General features: G+C 48.1%; 1 protein-coding gene across 1 annotated transcript; it reads right to left on the bottom strand.

Moving 5' to 3' along the window:
* Positions 1-917: 917 nt before the first annotated feature.
* On the bottom strand, positions 918-18,480 carry LOC115915302 (tetraspanin-36-like). Its single transcript, XM_030968635.1, has 7 exons — positions 18,355-18,480; positions 6,601-6,792; positions 5,658-5,732; positions 5,102-5,197; positions 4,344-4,496; positions 3,337-3,420; positions 918-2,504 (listed from the first exon to the last, which is right to left on the bottom strand). Exons 1-7 carry the CDS (start codon positions 18,412-18,414, stop codon positions 2,418-2,420), a joined length of 747 nt encoding a protein of 248 aa, XP_030824495.1. The 5' UTR covers positions 18,415-18,480; the 3' UTR covers positions 918-2,417.
* Positions 18,481-18,829: the final 349 nt, after the last annotated feature.

Raw genomic sequence — 18,829 nt, 5'->3', positions numbered from 1 at the left:
TGGTCTGGGTGACAAACGGTTGGGCACGATCTAAGAGGTCTTTTCCAACCTTTGACTATAGTTCTGTGAGTCTAGAGGGACTAGGAGGAAGGGCGTGAGGCGGGAACTCTGGGGGGAGCGGAAGTGTGGAAGGTGTTGCCATTTTTGGGAGCTCTGTGAACAAAGACACAGAGTTCACCTTAGAAGCAGGACATTGTTTATTCAGCGCAGCGTGCGAGGAGGACGTTCCCACTCATCAGCTTGCCAAGGGGTAAAAAGTTACATCTGTTATACAGTAAAATTCACATGAACACGCTTGCTGCATATTCTCCGCCCACCTAATGCACATTTATTTGGGTGATGTAATCTTAACGCACGGCTTGAAACAGGCTCTTTCCTTCACTAGGCAAACTCCTCTCGTACAGGTAATTTCACGTAAGTTACGTTAACAAAAAGCGAGAAAAAACCTGAAAGTCATAAAGGAGAGCGGGAGGGGAATGACAGGGAAGGAGGGAACGGTGACAGGGAAGAAGGGAAGGGAAGCTGGAAGGCCAGGAGCGGGGACAGGAAGCAGGATCACTGAGGAGAGCGGCAAGGAAGGGTGGAAGGCGGGGGCTGCTGAGGGAAGCAGAGCAGGAAGGCCAGGACGGGGGAAGGGAGGCGGGATCACCGGGGAGAGCGGCAAGGAAGGGCGGAAGGCGGGATCGCTGAGTGGAGCCGGGGTTGCTTAGGGGAACGGAAGGAAGGCGGAATTGCTGAGGGAAATGGGAAGGAAGGCGGGATTGCTGAGGAGAACGGCCAGGGAACTGGGCGGGAAGGGAAACCGGGTCGCTGAGGGGAGCCGGGCGCGAAGGGAGGCGGGATCGCTGAGGGGAGCGGCAAAGAAGGCGGGATTGCTGAGGGGAACGGGAAGGAAGGGCGGGATTGCTGAGGGGATCGGTCAGGGAACCGGGCGGGAAGGGAAAGCGGGCCTCCTGAGGGAGGCCGGGTCGCTGAGGAGAGCCGGGGTCGCTGAGGGGAGCGGGAACGAAAGGCGGAATTGCTGAGCGGAGCCGGGTGAGAAGGAGCCAGGATCGCTGAAGGCAGCGGGAAGGAAGGCAGGACCGCTGAGCGGAGCGGGAAAGGAGGGCGGAAGGCGGAATTGCTGAGGGAGCCGGGCGGGATCTCTGAGGCAGCGCCCCCAGCCCCCCCGCTCTGGTTCCGCCCCTGAGGACTTTACTCCCTCCAGAGAATTGTGATAGCATCGACCAACAACCGCTCCACTATTTATTACTTGGTTGTATAAATTCAGTTTATTTCAGTATTTATCAGAAGACAAAGCCCTCAATAAAAATTCAGTTTTCTACATACACATGCTCATGCTGGTGTGTGTTCTATTGGACACCCATTGCTGCTTTTTTCCTCTTGGGGTACGGATGGAGATAATTAAACAGTTTACACTGATCCCAAGCTTTTTTTTTTTTCTTTTTAGCCACAAATATAAAGGTTTATTTTACTGAGGACAGGCTGCTTATCTCTCCAAGGAAGGAATCAGCAGAATGTCTTGCTTTTCCACAATTCCCTGATACATAAAAGCTCACAGTTCCCTCTGTTCTCTATCCCCAAAATTCTAAAGAGCTTATATACAGATTAACATACAAACGAGTTAAAGAAGGACTGTGTTAAAGCAGGGATACAATCCAATCTGTGTCCAGCAGAACTAAGGAGAACAGAAATGTACAAAAGCAGCGCTACAGCATATTATTGAAATTGCTTAGTACGACAATGTATCTTTTTAGCATTTTAGCAGAAAAGCATGGTCAGGGCGGAAACGTGGCACTAATTCCCCAAGCAAACCATGGAAAAAGGAGGAAGAAAATGTTCAAAAGTCCTGCTTCATAAGGAATTTTTAATGTCAATAATTAAGAGATTAAAAACAAACCAAAGAGAGACAGTTCTGAGCCCAAAAGCTCAAAACCTGCTCCAAACAACCACACAAATGCTTGTTCTAGACTTTAAGTGTGGGGCTGTCTTGCCTAACAACCTCTGCAGTAAACAGAATTACAACATGTGACATAAGAAAGGGGAAAAAACCTGAAACTGCACAATCAGACAGAGAAAAAAACATACTACCAATCCCCATGCCTATGAAGAGTATTTAAACCTGGCGCTGAGCACTTTCTTTTGTTGTTTAAAGTGGGAATGATCTGAGGTTTGTGCAGGCATCTGAAACCCCTCCTGAGGTCTCTACCAGTTTATTGATTAAAAGATAAAGTTTCTGCTGCATGTTTTGGGGGCAGGGGAAAGAAGGTCAGAAGAGAGTTTCTTTCTGGAGCCTACTACACCACCCAGTGCTACCTGTAGCCACAGGTCCAAACTTAGCATAATGTTTCAGAAAGGTGTGGGATGATCACAAGTCAGTTTCATCATCAGGAAGCAAGGTTGTTCTTCTCAGTTTATTAAGCAAACACGCCTGAGTAAAGAGGCTGATATCCACTTTCTTCTTTCTTGCAAGTAAGCACACAGACGCTCAGCATGCCGAAGAACTGGAAAAGAGGAAGTGCACAAGGGACTTAGTCCTGCTGTGTTTCTGCTTAGTTGTCAGACTAAACACCTACACAGCAGATGACTTCATCATATGAAAAAAACTCATTTAAAAATACATCTGCATAAAGTGCTATTTTTGCAAACCAATTCCCAGTAATAGGTCCGGCTGGAGTGTTTCCTCTCTGGTTTGTAACATTAATTAATACAGACACATTAATTACTAATTATCTTGCCATGGGGAAAATTTCAGTGAAAGGCTAGGATTGTTCTGGGATAAAATAAGTTCTCCAAACTATTTAAGCACACCTTTGGACAAGGAGTGACAGGATGGCTTTCCACTAGGAAGGGCAGGGATGGATGGGATATTGGGAATTAGGAATTGCTGGCTGGGAGGGTGGGCAGGCCCTGGCGCAGGGTGCCCAGAGCAGCTGTGGCTGCCCCTGGATCCCTGGCAGTGCCCAAGGCCAGGCTGGATGGGGCTTGGAGCAGCCTGGGACAGTGGGAGGTGTCCCTGCCTATGACAGGGGTGGCACTGGATGGACATTAAGGTCCCTTAACACCCAAATCAGTCCAGGATTCTGTGACTATGATAAAATGGATTCCACATTGAATTTCCATCCCAAATCCCTTACTATCTTTTGAATCCCTCCCATCATTGTGAGGCAGATGAAACGGAGACAGTGGGAAAAACACAAGTGAGGAACAGAGGATTGAGTCTCCTCCAGAGGCAGAAGAAAACTGCAGGCTGTTAGGACCGTGAAGATGAAAAAGACCTGAGATCCAAGGGCAAACAGTACTATTTTCCATGAGGGAAGAGACAGGAGCATTTACCTTTACGATGGCAAACCCCAGGATTACAAGCATGGCATAGCTGATAACGCTCTGCAGCCCAGACTCCAGCTCCAGTGCACAGCCCTGCCATGAAAGAGAGAGGTAAAAACATGTTAAAAGGTGTTCATCCAGCTGGAAGTTTTTATTATTTCCCCCCAGCTCTTCCAAGGAAGCAGGGCCTGGTAAGGCCTGTCTAATCAGCACTGCAAGTCTGAGGAACTCCATTCCTGTCTTCCAGACCTGATGGCTTATTTCCTCCTGCCTGAGGAGAGGCACTGACAAACTGCAATTTACTGACATTTCTGCATCTTAATTTCCTCTAGCTCTGGTCATTTAAACAAGAGCCCAAAACTCAGAGCCAGAATGGCCATCAATAGTATCTATAAAAGTCAGCTTAGGGCTTATGCCTCAGACTGGAGAACCTGGTATGGACTTTGGAATCACAAAGTGGTTTGGGTTGGAAGGGACTTTAAAGATCATTCAGCTCCACCCCGTGCCATGGCAGGGACACCTTCCACTGTCCCAGGCTGCTCCAAGCCCCATCCAGCCTGGCCTTGGGCACTGCCAGGGATCCAGGGGCAGCCACAGCTGCTCTGGGCATCCCGTGCCAGGGCCTGCCCCACCCTCATATCTGATCTATACTGATCCTCTTCTAGCTTCAAACCATTACACCTTGTCCTGCTGGAACAGGCCCTGCTAAAATGTTTGACCTCATCTTCCTTATAGGGCAACCTTTGGGCCCTGGCAGGGGCTCTGAGGTGTCCCGGGCAGCTGAACAGCCCCAGCTGTGTCAGGCTGGCTCCAGGGCAGAGAGGCTCCAGCCCTCAGAGCACTGTCATCCTCCAGGTTCAGCATGGTCAGTCCGAGATGAGTTGTTTCCCTGCCCCAGATCTGTTTAAACAGCTACAGCTATATCCCTAAACTCTGCCTGGCGTGCTTCCCTCCACGGTTCCACCTGGCTGAAAATGAACACGGCCCGGCTGTGACACCGAGCCCCTCATCCTCACCTGTGTGTTGAGTTCCTGCGGCTGATCCAGATGCCCGGTGCAGTTCTTGGCCTCTTGCTGGCAGCAGCTCTGAGGAACACTGTTGTTCCCAGTGGAATTAAACCACTGCGTGGTTGTCCAGTCGCTGTAGTTCTTAACCCCGCAGCAGTGAAGCTACCAAACACACGACAGTGACACAGCAGTTACTGTTACATAGCATTATACATATGTATTACTAGCTGCATTATATATGTATATAATATATGTTCATATATATGAATGCTCGTGGTGAGTTAAACCTCTCTTAGGCACAGCCAGAGCTGCCAGTAGTTTGCAGCAGATTTACAAGTAGTGGTGCTTCAGGAAAACAATCTCAGATGTAATAAATCAATCTCCACACATTATTACATCCCTCTTAGTTTATTCTCTGTGAAAGCTCCAACAGGAAGGTGACAAGTCGCAGGGTAGAGTCTTCCATCATCTCACGATTTTATGGTGTGGTGTTCTCAGCAGCAGCTATGCCTATGCACTTATTTGCTGTGATGCAAATGTCACTCACTTCAGCCACATCCCTGACTACATGAATGTCACACCAGCAGCCTCAACACAACAGCTCTGCAAAGTGAAGAGCAGCTCAGCTGCTTTGGAGAATTGGATGCTAAACACAGAGCCAAGCTCCAGGATACTGCCCCACTCATCCTCTCATGCCTTTCCCAGCTTAAATTCCTTGTTTAGGACCCAACTGTTCTTTTCCAAATAATGCCTAAATATTTTCTTACCTGTTCTTGCAAGTAATCCACAACCCTAGACTCTGGGTTTTTGCCATCATACTTTTCAAAGACGGAGCGCATTGTACTTTGCACATCAGTTTTTACCTGTTCAGACAGAGAAAAACAATGCAGATGGTTTTACTGTGAGAGCTGAACATTTTATCTGCAGGTAGAAACTGCAAAAGATCTGTATCTCAAATAAGTCAAGGGGGAAAATAAGAAATAAGAAAAATCAAGCAATGTTTTAGACAAAATTCCGGTGGCACTTAGCCAGAATCATGTTCCTGGATAGAAGCTTGCTGCCCTTGAGGGAAAAGCCCTCCTTTGGGAGCATGAACAACTGTTTAATCCAACTCAGAGACCACTGTGATATCTGCCAGGTACTTTATATATTCACTGTGTTCCCAGCAAAGACATCCCCATTCCCATTTGTTCTGCAGATTGTAAGACAGGGGATGAAGTAAAAAAAAAACCAAACCAACAGATAAATTGGAATGATCAGACAATGTGAGATCTGTTCTTTACTTTTATATTGGGACACAGATGCTAAAAATTCTTAACTTACCTTTTCCCTGTAAACAAATCCCAAGACAAAAGCGGACACTTCTGCAATGAAGATAACCAGGATAATGGCCAAGAACTGAAAAGAAAAAGAAAGTTAAGAGAGAATCCCACAGCACTTGAATTCAACTGCACAATACATATTAATTTACAGCAGTAAGTGATCGTTATCTCTTATTGCCTCTCCAATTAAAATAGTTCCCAGAAGATAACTTAGAATAGAAGAAGCTGTGGCTGCCTCACCCCGGGAATTGTTCAAGGCCAGGTTGGACAGGGTTTGGAGCAATCTGGTTATATTGGTTGGTCTAGTGGAAGCTCTCCCTGCCTATGGAAAAGGGGTTGGAACTGGATGAGCTTTAAGGTCCTGTCCAACCCAAGCCTTTCGATGATTGCTGTGCATGGCTGGGACAATGACTGAGGCTCCACAGCCTCTGTGCCTGATCCTGAACACTGCCACGGCGTGTGAAGAGCCTGTGGCACACTTCACAAGGTGGATGTCAAAGGGGAGAGCACACAGATAAACTAGCAGCTGAGTCAGGCACATTGTGCACTCCCTGTTGGGCTCATGTTGCCTTCAGGGCATGAAGCTACTCTAAGTGAACCTTTCTGGATTTTTAAAAGTAATTCCATGAGCAGTCAAGGCACGAGGACTAAAGTCTGCAGAAAAACTGATACACATCTGGTTTGCTTGCTTAGAAACTCGTATTTCCTCCTGTTCCTTCACCACCTCACTCCTCAAAACTTGCTGCTCCCGCACTCCTCTTCCCTGAGCCAGCTGGGGCAGATCAGAGCATCCCAGCTGTAGGTGACTCGCCCAAACCAACAGTTCTTCAGCAGCGCGTTATCACCACGACCTTTCCCTCCGTTCAGCTCCCGAGGTCCGGCCGAGCACCTCCCCTGCCGGTGGGAGGCGGGCGACACCCGCGGACGGTGGCGGTGACACTCACCAGCCCCAGGCCGACCCGAGACTCGCGGAAGGTGGCGCAGCAGCCGATCAGCCCGATGATGAACATCACCACGGCCACGCAAATTATGATCACGGCTGGCAGCAGGGCGTACTTGTCTTGCAGAAAGTTGTCGTAGCTCTTGTAGGTGTTGATGACGTACGCCCCAACATAGCTGAGGCCCGCTGCTGCCGCCTGAAATGCAGTAAGGAAAAGTGATTAGCAGCTATTTATTAAGACTCTGACCTGGAAACTAATCATGGATTGTTTTCTAACAGTGATTTTAGAAATAATGGCTACCGTGTGCAAAGAACTAGATGGAAAAAATGCTGAATCTGAAACTATTACCTAATCTAGGCATTAAAACTTGAACACAGAGAAGGCAAAATTCACTGTATCACTCCCTTGCTAATAGGGCACCACAGGAGCTTAAATGAAAGGCTGGTGTCTGTAGACTTGCATCAGTGTCTTTGCAGAATGCCAAGCTCACACTACATCCCACCCAAGGCTGCATTAACAAGAATTAGATCACCACATTGTTGGGTTTTTGTTGTTTTGTTTTTTTTTTTTTTTTAAGAAAAACTCATCCTTTGCATTCTCATTAACCACTAAGGCAGGCACAAATGTACTTAGTCTCAGCAAAACAGTCCCTCCTTTTCCTGCAGGAAACAGATTTCTGCAACCTCTAAAATAATCTCTCTCCCAGAAGGATGTTTTGCTGATTGAGGCCAAGGTAAAGTGCACCAGTGGCAGCTGCCCTGGAGACTAAAGACTTTTACCCACTGGACTGGGTATAGCCCTGGAAACAACACCAAAAGGCTCAGCCAGGCCCTTACTGATGGCACAAGAAAATTCTCTCAAGAGTCAGGATGGCTCATCCACCCTCTGTAATCATGCAGCACAAGGAAAATGCAGCACCCCCTGTATTCACATTCTGGAAACCTGAAACTGTTGAAAACCAGACAGATTGTTTTCAACAGGTCACAGCAGGATTTTGTCACGCAGCCTTGGAGCAGTTTGTTACCTCCCCAGCGCTCTACGTTTTAATTAATCAAACACTCCTCATGCTGGAGCTGGGACTTGCTAATTCCTTGACCTTGTTTGGCTCTTTCCCCTCTGGCCAGGTCTGCTGCCTGCCCTTCAATTACCTCCAAGTGCAGGAACATCCTTTGTTTCAGACAGCTCCCATCCCACAATCCTGCATTCCTGGATGCTGTCTGTACTCCAGAATTACTGGGGTCAGATGCACCAAGTGATGAAGCCACACATTTAGTACAGGACCTGCAAGGTCCTGCTGCACTGGGGCTCAGATATAGCAGGTCCTCTGCAAAGTGGGATATCAGAAAAAGGAATGGGATTGCCAATTCTCAATTCTCAGGTTGTTTGTTTTTCTTCTGTACATGCACTGGGTTTTCAAATATGCTAATGATGAAAGTGGTTGCTAAAGCTTCCTTTCATTTTTCCTCTCTTTGAGGGAAATCTCTTTCCTATTTCCCTGTCTACAGGTGTAGGGTGACCATGACTTTTTCCTGTCACCCCTTTTTAGGGATGCAGGGAAAGGATGAGACCACTTTATCTCAAAAGGCACCACTGACTTCTCACTTCACCACAGGGTGAGGAGTTGAGGAGGAGCAACCTCACCTTCTCCCTCAACACTCTGTTCCTGAACTGAAAGTGGGACAGGAAAAGTCCTTGGAATGGCAGCAGTAAAGTGTCACAGCAACAGGCCCCCGGCTGGGAAATAATCAATATAGACTCCATGTATTCACAAAAGGCTGATCATTTAATTTATTAATAAACCCATTGCTTTTTTATACCCTAGTTTGCTACAGGTGGAATTGATTGCTCCTCCAATCCAAACACCATCACCATTGGCTAATTAAGAAACCACCCTTTGGTAAACAAATCTCCATAACACATTGCACATGTTTCAACAACAGATGCAGCAAGTGAAGGTAAGAATTGTTTCTCATTCTTTTCTCTGATCTTCTCACAGCCTTTCCCAGGCATGGTTCTGGGAAAGTTGTTTGTTCCTCTCTGTGGCCAGAGAGCTGCTGCCACAGTAAAGGTGGAGGTGGGGACACGACACCTCCATCCTCCTTTGCCTTCAGTTGCACAAAAAGAATGAAGGTGCATGACTAAAAAAGTGTATCCTGTATTTCTGGTCTGGAAGGCTGGATGCACGTGTCTGTCCACCTATTCTCTGCTCTGAAACAGCATCATCTGGGCAAGGACAGTCACAGAGGGGCAAGCAAAATTGTGCCTCACCATCACCACAGGGAATGATTCCTTCCCAATATCCCATCTCACGCCACCCTCTGGCAGTGGGAAGCCATTCCCCCTTGTCCTGTCACTTCAGTGTCTTTTCCAAAGTCCCTCTCCACCATGGCGGAGAAACATTCTTCATTTTTAACTCATCCTTCATTTTCCATCCACTTCCAGTGTGCTCAAAAGGCAATGCAAAGGAAGCAGCACAGGACATGCTAAAGAACAAAGCTCCCCAAGCCGTTTACTTGCTGCCAGTAAAAGGCTGCCAAGAATTAAGAAAAAAATAAAAATTATGAAGCCAACTCACAAAGGCCCTTAAAGCCAGGACCAGCAAAGCTCCATGACTGCAAGACAAAACCAGAAGGTCTAGTGTTAAGTTCAAGGACCTCAGATATAAAGCACTTTCACAGCGGGTTTTATTGCAATACTCAGGATTGCCCTGTTTCTGGTCAGAGACAAAGCACAACCAGCAAGAAGTGTACTAAAATTTCCAAACTTCTGCTCCCAAGCAGAAAAAGGAAGCGTAATGAGGCAAAACCAGAAGTCTTTGGGAAAAGACTTAAAGGAAGATGACCACAGATACTTCCACAACTTCACCCGTGGTTTTTAATTCAGTGGGAAGGATCCTGAAGCCTTGAAGAGCAGGGTCACTTAGGAATAGAAGGCATCACAGCCAATGACCTCTTCCCTGATTTTTGCAGGTGAGTTCCAGAGACAAGTTTTGAAAGCAAAGAGGAAAAATACTTCAGAGCTTAAATCAGAACTCTTCCCTTAAGCCTTTCCAGAATTTAAGGCAAATTCAAAATCTGATGGAAGGATTTTTTCACCCCAACATCACAAAACCTGTAGCCTATTCCTAGATCTAAGATGAAGATGTACTCAGATGTACTTCTCTAGAAGGACAAGTCCTTTGCATTGCAAAAGATGGATCTCAAAGTATGTCTGATTAGGTTTCTGTTGGGTCTCAAGAAACAAACAATCCCACAAACACACAGGCCAGTTTGAGCAATTACTTATGAGGAGGAATAGATGAAATACCTCCTTTTCCACGATCAGTCAGCCACCTCCTCAAACCCATCTAAAATGACAGAAAGGATGCTAGGATTATGCCAAGAAATACACTTTTTGTCACACTTTTTGCTGCTCTCCTGCTTGTCAGCGTGCTTGCAGCCAGGCCCGATGCCCAGCAGGCTCTCACAATGTGGGCACAAGCCCTGGCACGGGCAGCCCAGGGTGACTCAAGGTGGAACCTCCCCGGGGCCACCCACAGTCAGCACAACACCCACCCCTGACCCTGCCCTGCCCTCACAGCCCCCGCTGACTCACCAGCCTCCAGGAAACTGCTCCTGTTTCTTTACGGGGCTGGTGACTTCCTTAGGACAAGATGACGAGATGAGGCAAAAGGAAATTTTGCAAGAAAACCCCTTTCCACAGCTGGGCAACAGAGCTGCAGCAGCTCAGCTGCCTCGCCCCCATGGCTTGCACCCTTCAAGGACCTAGCATCAGAATCACTCAATTTTTCATATCCCACACCCTTGACAGAAAGCAGAAAAACTATTCGAGCGTGAAAAAGTGAACTCCTTGGGGCTGAGTGAGAAGAAAGCCGAGCTGAGACAGTCAGCAGATTTTCCCAGGCTGAGGTTTGGGCAGGGCCTGGGCTCACCAAGCCCTTCCAGGCTCAGCTGAGCCAGGGAAGCAGGTGCACAGAGGAACAACACAACACGGGGGGACTCTGAGTCACACAACACACACAGAGCACAGTGAATATTCACTCCTGCCCATGAAACAGAACCCTGCACTGTCTCACTGACGCAGAACAGGACAGCTGCTGGAAATGCTAATTTTATGTATTTTTTAAAATGCAAGAAGACTCCTTGTGTTCCCCTCTTTTTATATGCTGATGACCAAAAGTCCCTACCCTGTTCAGGAGGCTTTTAGCCATGCAAATACTTCATGCCACTTAATCACAGACACAGAAGGGGCTGCTTAAAGTTTCCTCTATACCACTGCTCTGAAATACATGCAAATGTTTTATATATATATATATAGTTTTTTTCTTTTCTTCTATCAGTCAGGCAGAAAAGGTGCTTTTCCACCTTTACTTCTCTGTTTTCATAAGCCAACCTTATGTGATGGCTGAGAACAGAGGTTATTGTTCGTTCACAGTTATCTGCACAGGCTTCTTTGTCCCCTTCCAAACCCAGATAAGCTACAGCAAAGGAGCCAAACTACCAACTGTGATGTTAAAAGGCAATGTCTGCTGCTTGAAGGATTTGGGGTACATTTTAAAAGGTTTCTGCCACCATCCTCCCATTTCAGAGTGTTGATTCTATGACTTGATCTGTTACTGCAAACTGGTATAAGACTTTATTTTGAAAAGGCTGGAAAATTAAAAATACACAGTAATAAAGCTGTAGCGTTCAAAGGAGAAGTTTAACAACAGGGTGAATTCTGAATTCACCCCGTGTGTCCAGCAAGATGCAGCCTCTATACAGTAAAAAATTGAGGCTATGAGACATACAGACATTTCTCCTTTGTCCAATGGGACTTTCCCAGGGCCAGCACTAATATCCACCACAGCACAAAACTCAGGCTGGCTGGATTTTTCCTATATCATTAACTTTCTATGGGCAAAGACAGGTGAGAGAAATAATACCATTTTTCATGACACAGTAAGAGATGCTGTCTTCCACAGCAAACTACTGCAAATACAAACTGGAAGAACTATGAATATCCCCACAAACCCTTTCTGAACCACTGCCATCTAATTCATCATTAGACAGTCAGCTCACAGAGCTGCCTGAGTTAATTTTAAGGTTCCAATCCCACCTTTTTTACCAGTATCTTTGCATAGTCAGATGAAAATTATTACTTCAATTATTCTTTAATTATTACTTTGCCAATTACAATTATTACTACTGTGCTGCCCCCATGTCTTTCATATGTAGAATCAGCTCCCAGCAACACTGGCCTCAGTTACAGCTGCCCATCCTCTCCTTAATACAGAAGACACTCAATGTCTTTGTTTCTTGGCTTTTTTTCTGTGTACAAAAAGTGGTTTTGATTTACCTTGACAGGTAAATCTTCTGCTCAAAAGATTTTGCACATATCCTCCATAAATAATGTATTTTATTACCCAACAGCCAGCTTGCCTGGCAAAGAGAATTACTATCTGGCTCCCTTGCTGATTTATTGTACTACAAGATTTATTCTTCCCATTCACTGCCACAGTTTCAAGTCCTCTCTGGCTGCTGCACTACTCCATTTTCAGGGAGGCAAAAGGTTTTCTAAGGATTTTAGAGGAAAAGAAAGACACTGAGCACTTTTGAGAAAGCTTTTCCCACTTTATCCTCATTTTAACCAGTTTAAAACTCCCCTTGGCCCACATGGACCAGGCACTTCCCAGAACTGAGGGTCTCTTGGCCCGAGGCAAAGCTGGTTTCTCCCAGCAATGAGACTGACCCCAGCTCAGCACCTCCCATCCCACATGCACAAATTTCTCTCCCTTTTCAATCCTGGATTTAGAACTCTGCCAGCTTGAAGGGACCTCCTGGCTCCAGCTGCCATTTCCTACCCTGCTTACGGTATTAATTTCTCTAAATGATAAATCAGGTACTGCCACATTTGTGTTCTCTGGCTTCACCCAGGACAGTGTGTGACCGTGCTTAGTCACTCTTGCAGTGAAAATGGTTTCCGATGTTCAGAGGGACCATCCTGTGCTTCAGCTTGTGCTCAGTGGCCCTGTCACTGGGCACTGACAGCATCATCTGGGCAAGCACAGGCGCAGAGGAGCAAGCAAAGCTGCTGAGCCAGGATACCTGTGCCAGGATACTTGTGCCAGGGCCTGCCCACCCTCCCAGCCAGCAATTCCTAATTCCCAATAGCCCAAAGTCTGTCCCTGCCCTCTGGCCCTGGGAAGCCATTGCCTGGCTGCTGTCCCTGCATGCCTTGTCCCCAGTGGCTGTGCAGCTCTCCTGGAGCCCCTGGAGGCCCTGGCAGGGGCTCTGAGGTGTCCCTGGAGCCTTCTCTTGTGCAGCTGAGCAGCCCCAGCTGTGCCAGGCTGGCTCCAGAGCAGAGGGGCTCCAGCCCTGGCAGCATCTCCGTGGCCTCCTCTGCACTGGCTGCAGCAGCTCCAGCTCCTTGTGCTGTTGGAGCCAGGGCTGGGGCAGGATGGGGTCTCCTGTTAGTGCAGAAACTTGCTGTGTTCCCTCAGATCTTCATGTTATGAAAACACTGATTTACAAAATAGTAAAAAATACTGAACTCAGCAAGATGGCTTTGGATTGGAGTAAAAAGCACCAAAGCTGTGAGCTCCTACCAGGCTGCCCTCAATTCCAGCAGCACCAACAGCCCCAGGAGAGAACTCCTGCTAATCTCATGCCAGTCATTACCCTCAAACTAAAACCTTCAAATCAGTTTCCTCAGGTGAGCTACAGAGGTGGGACAGAACCCAGACAACTGTTCTGAGCCAAGCTACACCAAGCCACAGCAGACTCATCAAGGTCTGTTACACCCAAATATTCAGCTGGGATGTACAGCTGTGGGGCATGTTTCAGCCTGCCCTCAAAACACACCTCAGGGCTGCTTGCTGGGTATGGTGGGAAGTGCTTGCTTTTTCCTTTTCTTCCTCAAATGAAAACAATGTGCAGCTGCCAAAAGGCTCTGAAAACCTATGCCTCTCTTTCAGGAGAAAAAATCCCCAAACATAAACCAACATTTTCTTGTGGTTTACCTGCTGCAAAACCACACACTCAGAGGGGATTCTGGGTGTAGTGGGCTTGTTTTCAAGCTATATTAAGTAAATGTCCACCTTGAGAGTTGTTTTAACACACTGCCTTCTGTTCCCCAAGCCTAATTCCAAGGTTATTTTTCCATCCCTAAAAAGCAGCATGTACCTACAAAGCACAAATGGTGGGATGTCCTCATGGAGACACTGTACAGCAGTGCAAAGCCAGGAATCCTGCCCCAACTCCTAATGCTTAATCCCCTGCCCTGGGGCTATGGTGCTGCTGGTAATCACAATCACATAGGCAACTGGACCAGGAGGAGGAGAAACCCATTTTCACTTGTCAGAACCCCCATTTTCACTTGTATTCTCTCCAAATACACAAACCTCAAGGCATGAGTTGCATGGAGCGTAATTTCGGCTGAGCACAGATTGATTTATCAGCCAGTGCCAGGCTGTTTTGGATCTGAGCAGCCTGTCTGGACACAAAACACCCTGTAGTTCAATATTTGCCTTCCGAACCACCCCAATTTCTCAATCAGCTCCTCCAGGCTCAGGCACCAGACACTGCAACTAAACCAAGGTGCACCTAAATCGCAGCAGAGCTAATCCTAAATCTTGCTACAGAGGTACCAAAATGGGACCTCTTGAGCCCTTGTAATTACCACATGCACTTCCACAACATGGAACCACAGAATCCCAGAAGGATTTGGGTGGGAAGGACCTGTAAAGCTTACCCAGCTCCACCCCCCTGCCATGGGCAGGGACTCCTTCCCCTGTCCCAGGGTGCTCCAAGCCCTGTCCAGCCTGGTCTGGAACACTTCTGCTCTCTGGGCAACCTATGCCAGTGCCTCAGCACCCTCACAGGAACAATTCCTTCCCAACATCTACCCTGAATTTCCCCTCTTTTCAGCGTGAAGCCATTCTCCCATCAGTACAGCTCTTGATGAAGAATCCCTCTATGGTTTCTTTGCAGCCCCTGTCAGACACTGGATGGCTGATTTCCACATGGTCTTCACACAACTTCCTCATCTCCAGGCTGACCACCCCCACCTTCTCAGCCTGTCAAACTGTGGTTTTGGTGACCTTTGAAGAGACCGAAGTGCCTTTAGAGATGGACACACAGCCTGGCCATCCAGGGGTCCCTTCACAGCCGCAGGGACCCTCTGGCTGAGGTTGTTCCCTGGAATCTGCATCACTGTCCCAACATCTCCCCTGTGCTGACCACACAGCACCAGCACCTTCGTTTTAATTTAGTCTGTGAGGCCCTATGCAATACAGCAAAGGCCGTTTTCCTGAACACTGGTTCAGTTCTGCTTCCTGATTTTGGGGAGAATAATTTTAAACAAGGAGCAACTTCACCCTTTCAAGGCACACTCAAAAGGATCAAGATCACACTCAAAGTGCCCAGGCATCTGCCCCATCCTGTGGCCACTGCATCATGTGGCTGCTCTGCTCTCACCATTCAGAAACGAGCTAGAAATCATAGAATGGCTGGGGCTGGAAGGGACCTTAAAAATCACCATGGTTCCAACTCCCAAGGAACCCTTCCATCACCTTCCCCTTCCCTTCCTCAATGTAACCTTTGCTATTCAATACATTGTTAATTAAAAGTATCCAGTACATTGTTAATTAGAAGTATCCAGTACATTGTTAATTAGAAGTATCCAGATTTCTCTCTGACTGAAGCTCCAGAGCAAGCATTCCCAAAGAACTCATTATTGGCATGAGTGATTTTGAACCATTCACACATGCAGGAATTTTTCTTGAGGGTAAGTTTATACCTCCAAATCACTAAAAATTATTTATAGTGAACCACAGCAATAGAGTGATTCCTTGAGCCACCTGGTCTAGTGGAAGAAGTTTCTGCCCATGGCAGGGGGCTGCACTTCTTGCCTGCAGATCAAAGGCTGCCCTCTCAAATCCCCTGGTCCTGCTGAAGTGCCCTGGGCAGGAACTTGTCCTTATGCTTCTCCCTGCTGTGTTGGGCAAGTCAAGCAAGGAGGGAAACCTGGGGAAACAGGATTTTCACTGCAGGAGCACCTAAGACAGCCCTCTGGTGATTAATCGGAATATCTTGCATTGGAGGGGACCCACAAGGATGGTGGAAGTCCAGCTCCTCACCCTCAGGACCACCAGTGAATATCAAATCCCCTCTGAAGGCAGAGACCTGCTCAGTGACAATGAAGCTGAAGGTGACCAGGGGCAAGGTGCTGGATGCTTTGAGGTTAAAAGCCACTGGAAGGTGCTTACTGCATGTTATACAGAAACACTGGAGCACGAAGCTTCCATCTAGTTTTAACATTCTCAGTTTATTCCCTTGGACCAGGAAGTGAATCTCAGCATTCCACCTCTCTCCTTCAAAAGGAGCATCATCACATCTCACCCAGCGAAGTCCCCTCAAAAGACATTGCCAAGAACATCAGGGTCTGCTCTGACCCTTCCTCTCCCTCTTTTAGGACCCGTGAGACAAACCTGCATCCCCAGCCTTCACCTGGAGCAGGCCAGCACCCACTTACCAAAACTACCCCTCACTTGCACCTAATTGGTAGGTGGTCAAGAGCAGAAGAGGAGGTGGGAAGAACTCCCACAGCCTGAAGCACCACCCGTGGTAACCTTATAATTAAATTATCTTTAATCACTGAGTTTTTGGGGGGAGTTATGCATAAATCCCTGACCCACAGAATGACCTGCACATACAATGCTGAGCCTAGTGCTTAGGAGAAAAGCTGTTTTTTCACCTCATTTAGGAAGCCCGATTTGTCATCGTGGAAGATCTGACTTCCTTCACTCTGCATGATAACAATCAGATATCCAAAAGAGGATTTTTTGCCTTTTTAGGATATTCTTAAGCAATAACTTCTGTCAAAGAGCCACATCTGCACCATCTGCTGACTACGCAGGTGGTGAATTATTTTCCATAATCACTTCTGAGCTGGGAAAGATCTGCAGCATGCAATGTCTGGACATGAATTAGTCCTTGGAGAAGGGCTCTGATGTTCTTGGCAAATCCTGTTTTCACAGTCATCTGGAGCCTTGTACTTACAGAGCCCTGACTGTTAGAAACGTTCTGCAGGAGCATAAAAGAATCAGTCCCTCCATCTCCACCCTCCTAAACCAGAATTCCAGGTTCCGCAGTTCTGCTGCTGGAATGTGATTACCACACATAATGGTGGCAGCAGCATCTAAATGCCACAGGTACCGGGCTGCACTGCTCCTACTGGGGTGGAAAACAACCCAAGGGGCTGCTCTGGGTCACCTCAAATTCAGAGGCCAGAGACGTGCACAAGGATCATTACGGACAGTCCATGGAAGAAGATGACCAATCACTAGAGGGTGCTCCTACAGCAGAAGGAAAAGCACCAGAGACATTTCTAGGAGGATATAAGGCTTTTTCATTTCCAAAAAGCCAAGCAATGATGCTAAGCTGAGGTACCACCTGTTCTGAGGCTCAGGGGCTTTCCACATGCAAACAGAGGGACGCTGCGATGTTTCTCTGTGGCTACTTAAAAAAAAAAAACAAAAGAAAATCGCCACAAACCATTGAGACACAGTGAGATCATGTCACCTGGTGTGCAGCAGTGACTCGACTGCAGCTCCTTTTGTGCCAGCGGCTCAGGAGCTACATGGAGCACATGCAGCAATAAACTGTGCTGGGCCTCATAAAGGAGGCACAGGATGGAGGGGACGAGCTCCTCACCACAGCCAGCAGCAAGTCATGTTTTTACAAAATGGCACCACACCCCACGAGGCCCCAGAGATTAATTAGAGCAGGATTCCTTCTTTTGCCTTATTTTTTCTCTCCTCATGTAGCCTCTCTCTTTGGAAAACTCTGGTTCTTCCCTTCAGGAAGAGCCCCTGCTTCACCCAGAGCAAGGGGCACTGCCACACTGAGCCCAGCCCGGCCGAGCAGCTCCAGGCCATGGCTGTCTCCGGCAGGTTGGGGCATCCCTGGGAAAGCCCCGTCTGGAAAACACCCGGGTGCTACAGAGCAGCCGTGAGCCCCCAGCCCACGGCCCGACACACCTGAGCGCTGACATGGCCCTTCCCTACAGCGGCACACAAGTCCCAGGGCGGTCCATGGTGATGGTGGGGGTTTTCCAAACTTCCCCATGCAGGGGAAATGCCCCAGCCGGGTTTACCAGAACAACCCCCAGCTCTTCTGAACAGCCACCAGCCCCCGGCCCCGCTGTCACGATCATGAGGCAGCCGTGCCACGAGCCTCCGGTGCCGACACCCCCAAACCAACGCGGGTTAGGCTAAAAAGTACACAAACCGCCCTCATTTTCTCACTTGCTTGTAAATAATTATCGCGGAAGGGATTTGGAAAGCCGTAACTGTGCCAAGGACACAGCTGGAACAAAGTTCTCAGCAGTTTTCCTCCCCAAAAGTCTCCTCGCCCCAAATACGGAGCAGAGCCCGCGTACAATGCCCTCGCCTTGCGGCTTCGTTTCCTTCCGACCACAAAACGTGGCTGTAGACTGCTTTAACTAAAAACACTACTAAAAAACCGGGTACATTAAAAACACGCCGCGAAGAAAAAAAAACGAACAAAAAAAGTAAAAAGCTCTGACCTTATTTCTTTTTTCTTAGGAACTTAACCCCCTAAATCTCCTTGTTCTTTAAAAACACGTAATTAGGCGTTGCTACAGAAATGTACGAGCACACACAGCTAAGCTCACTGCGGGATGGCGGGCACGTCCCGCAGCAGCGTGTCCCCCTGCCAGACCCCGTTCCCCCGGCCCGGGACAGCCCCGCGGTACCCAGAAGGCGAGGCTCAGCAGCAGCAGCACGCTCTTGGAGGTGATGACTCCGCAGTCCATGTCCGCGCAGCTCTGGGGCTGTGCCGCCGCCGCACCGGGCCCGGCTCGCCGCGGGGCCGCCCCCGGCCCGCCCCAGCCCTGCCCTGCCCTGCCCTGCCCTGCCCACCCACGGGACGCGTTTCCCCGTGGCCGAGCCGGCAGATTTCCAAGCAGGGGGTGGGGAGTGCCGGGAACAAATGTCAAAGCAGATTACTGGTGACTTCAGCGTGGTTTGGGATTTTTGGCGCTTTTTGTTTTTCCCAAAACTTCAGCAGCTTTACAGCGAAGTTACACTAAGCCCTGTGAAAAGCTCTCACTGCAGCACAAAGGTTTACACCAGATTTGCCTTCCAGGGTTGCTAACCCGCAGCTATCTCCCCTTCATCCACCCTGTCTGTTTTGGTCTATCTGAAGCCAATCTTCCCAATCACATGCTC

Source organism: Camarhynchus parvulus, chromosome Z (genome assembly GCF_901933205.1).
Source record: "Camarhynchus parvulus chromosome Z, STF_HiC, whole genome shotgun sequence".
Classification (NCBI taxonomy): domain Eukaryota; kingdom Metazoa; phylum Chordata; class Aves; order Passeriformes; family Thraupidae; genus Camarhynchus; species Camarhynchus parvulus.
Note: the sequence above shows the minus strand (reverse complement) of the source record. Positions and strands in the feature narration are given on the sequence as shown.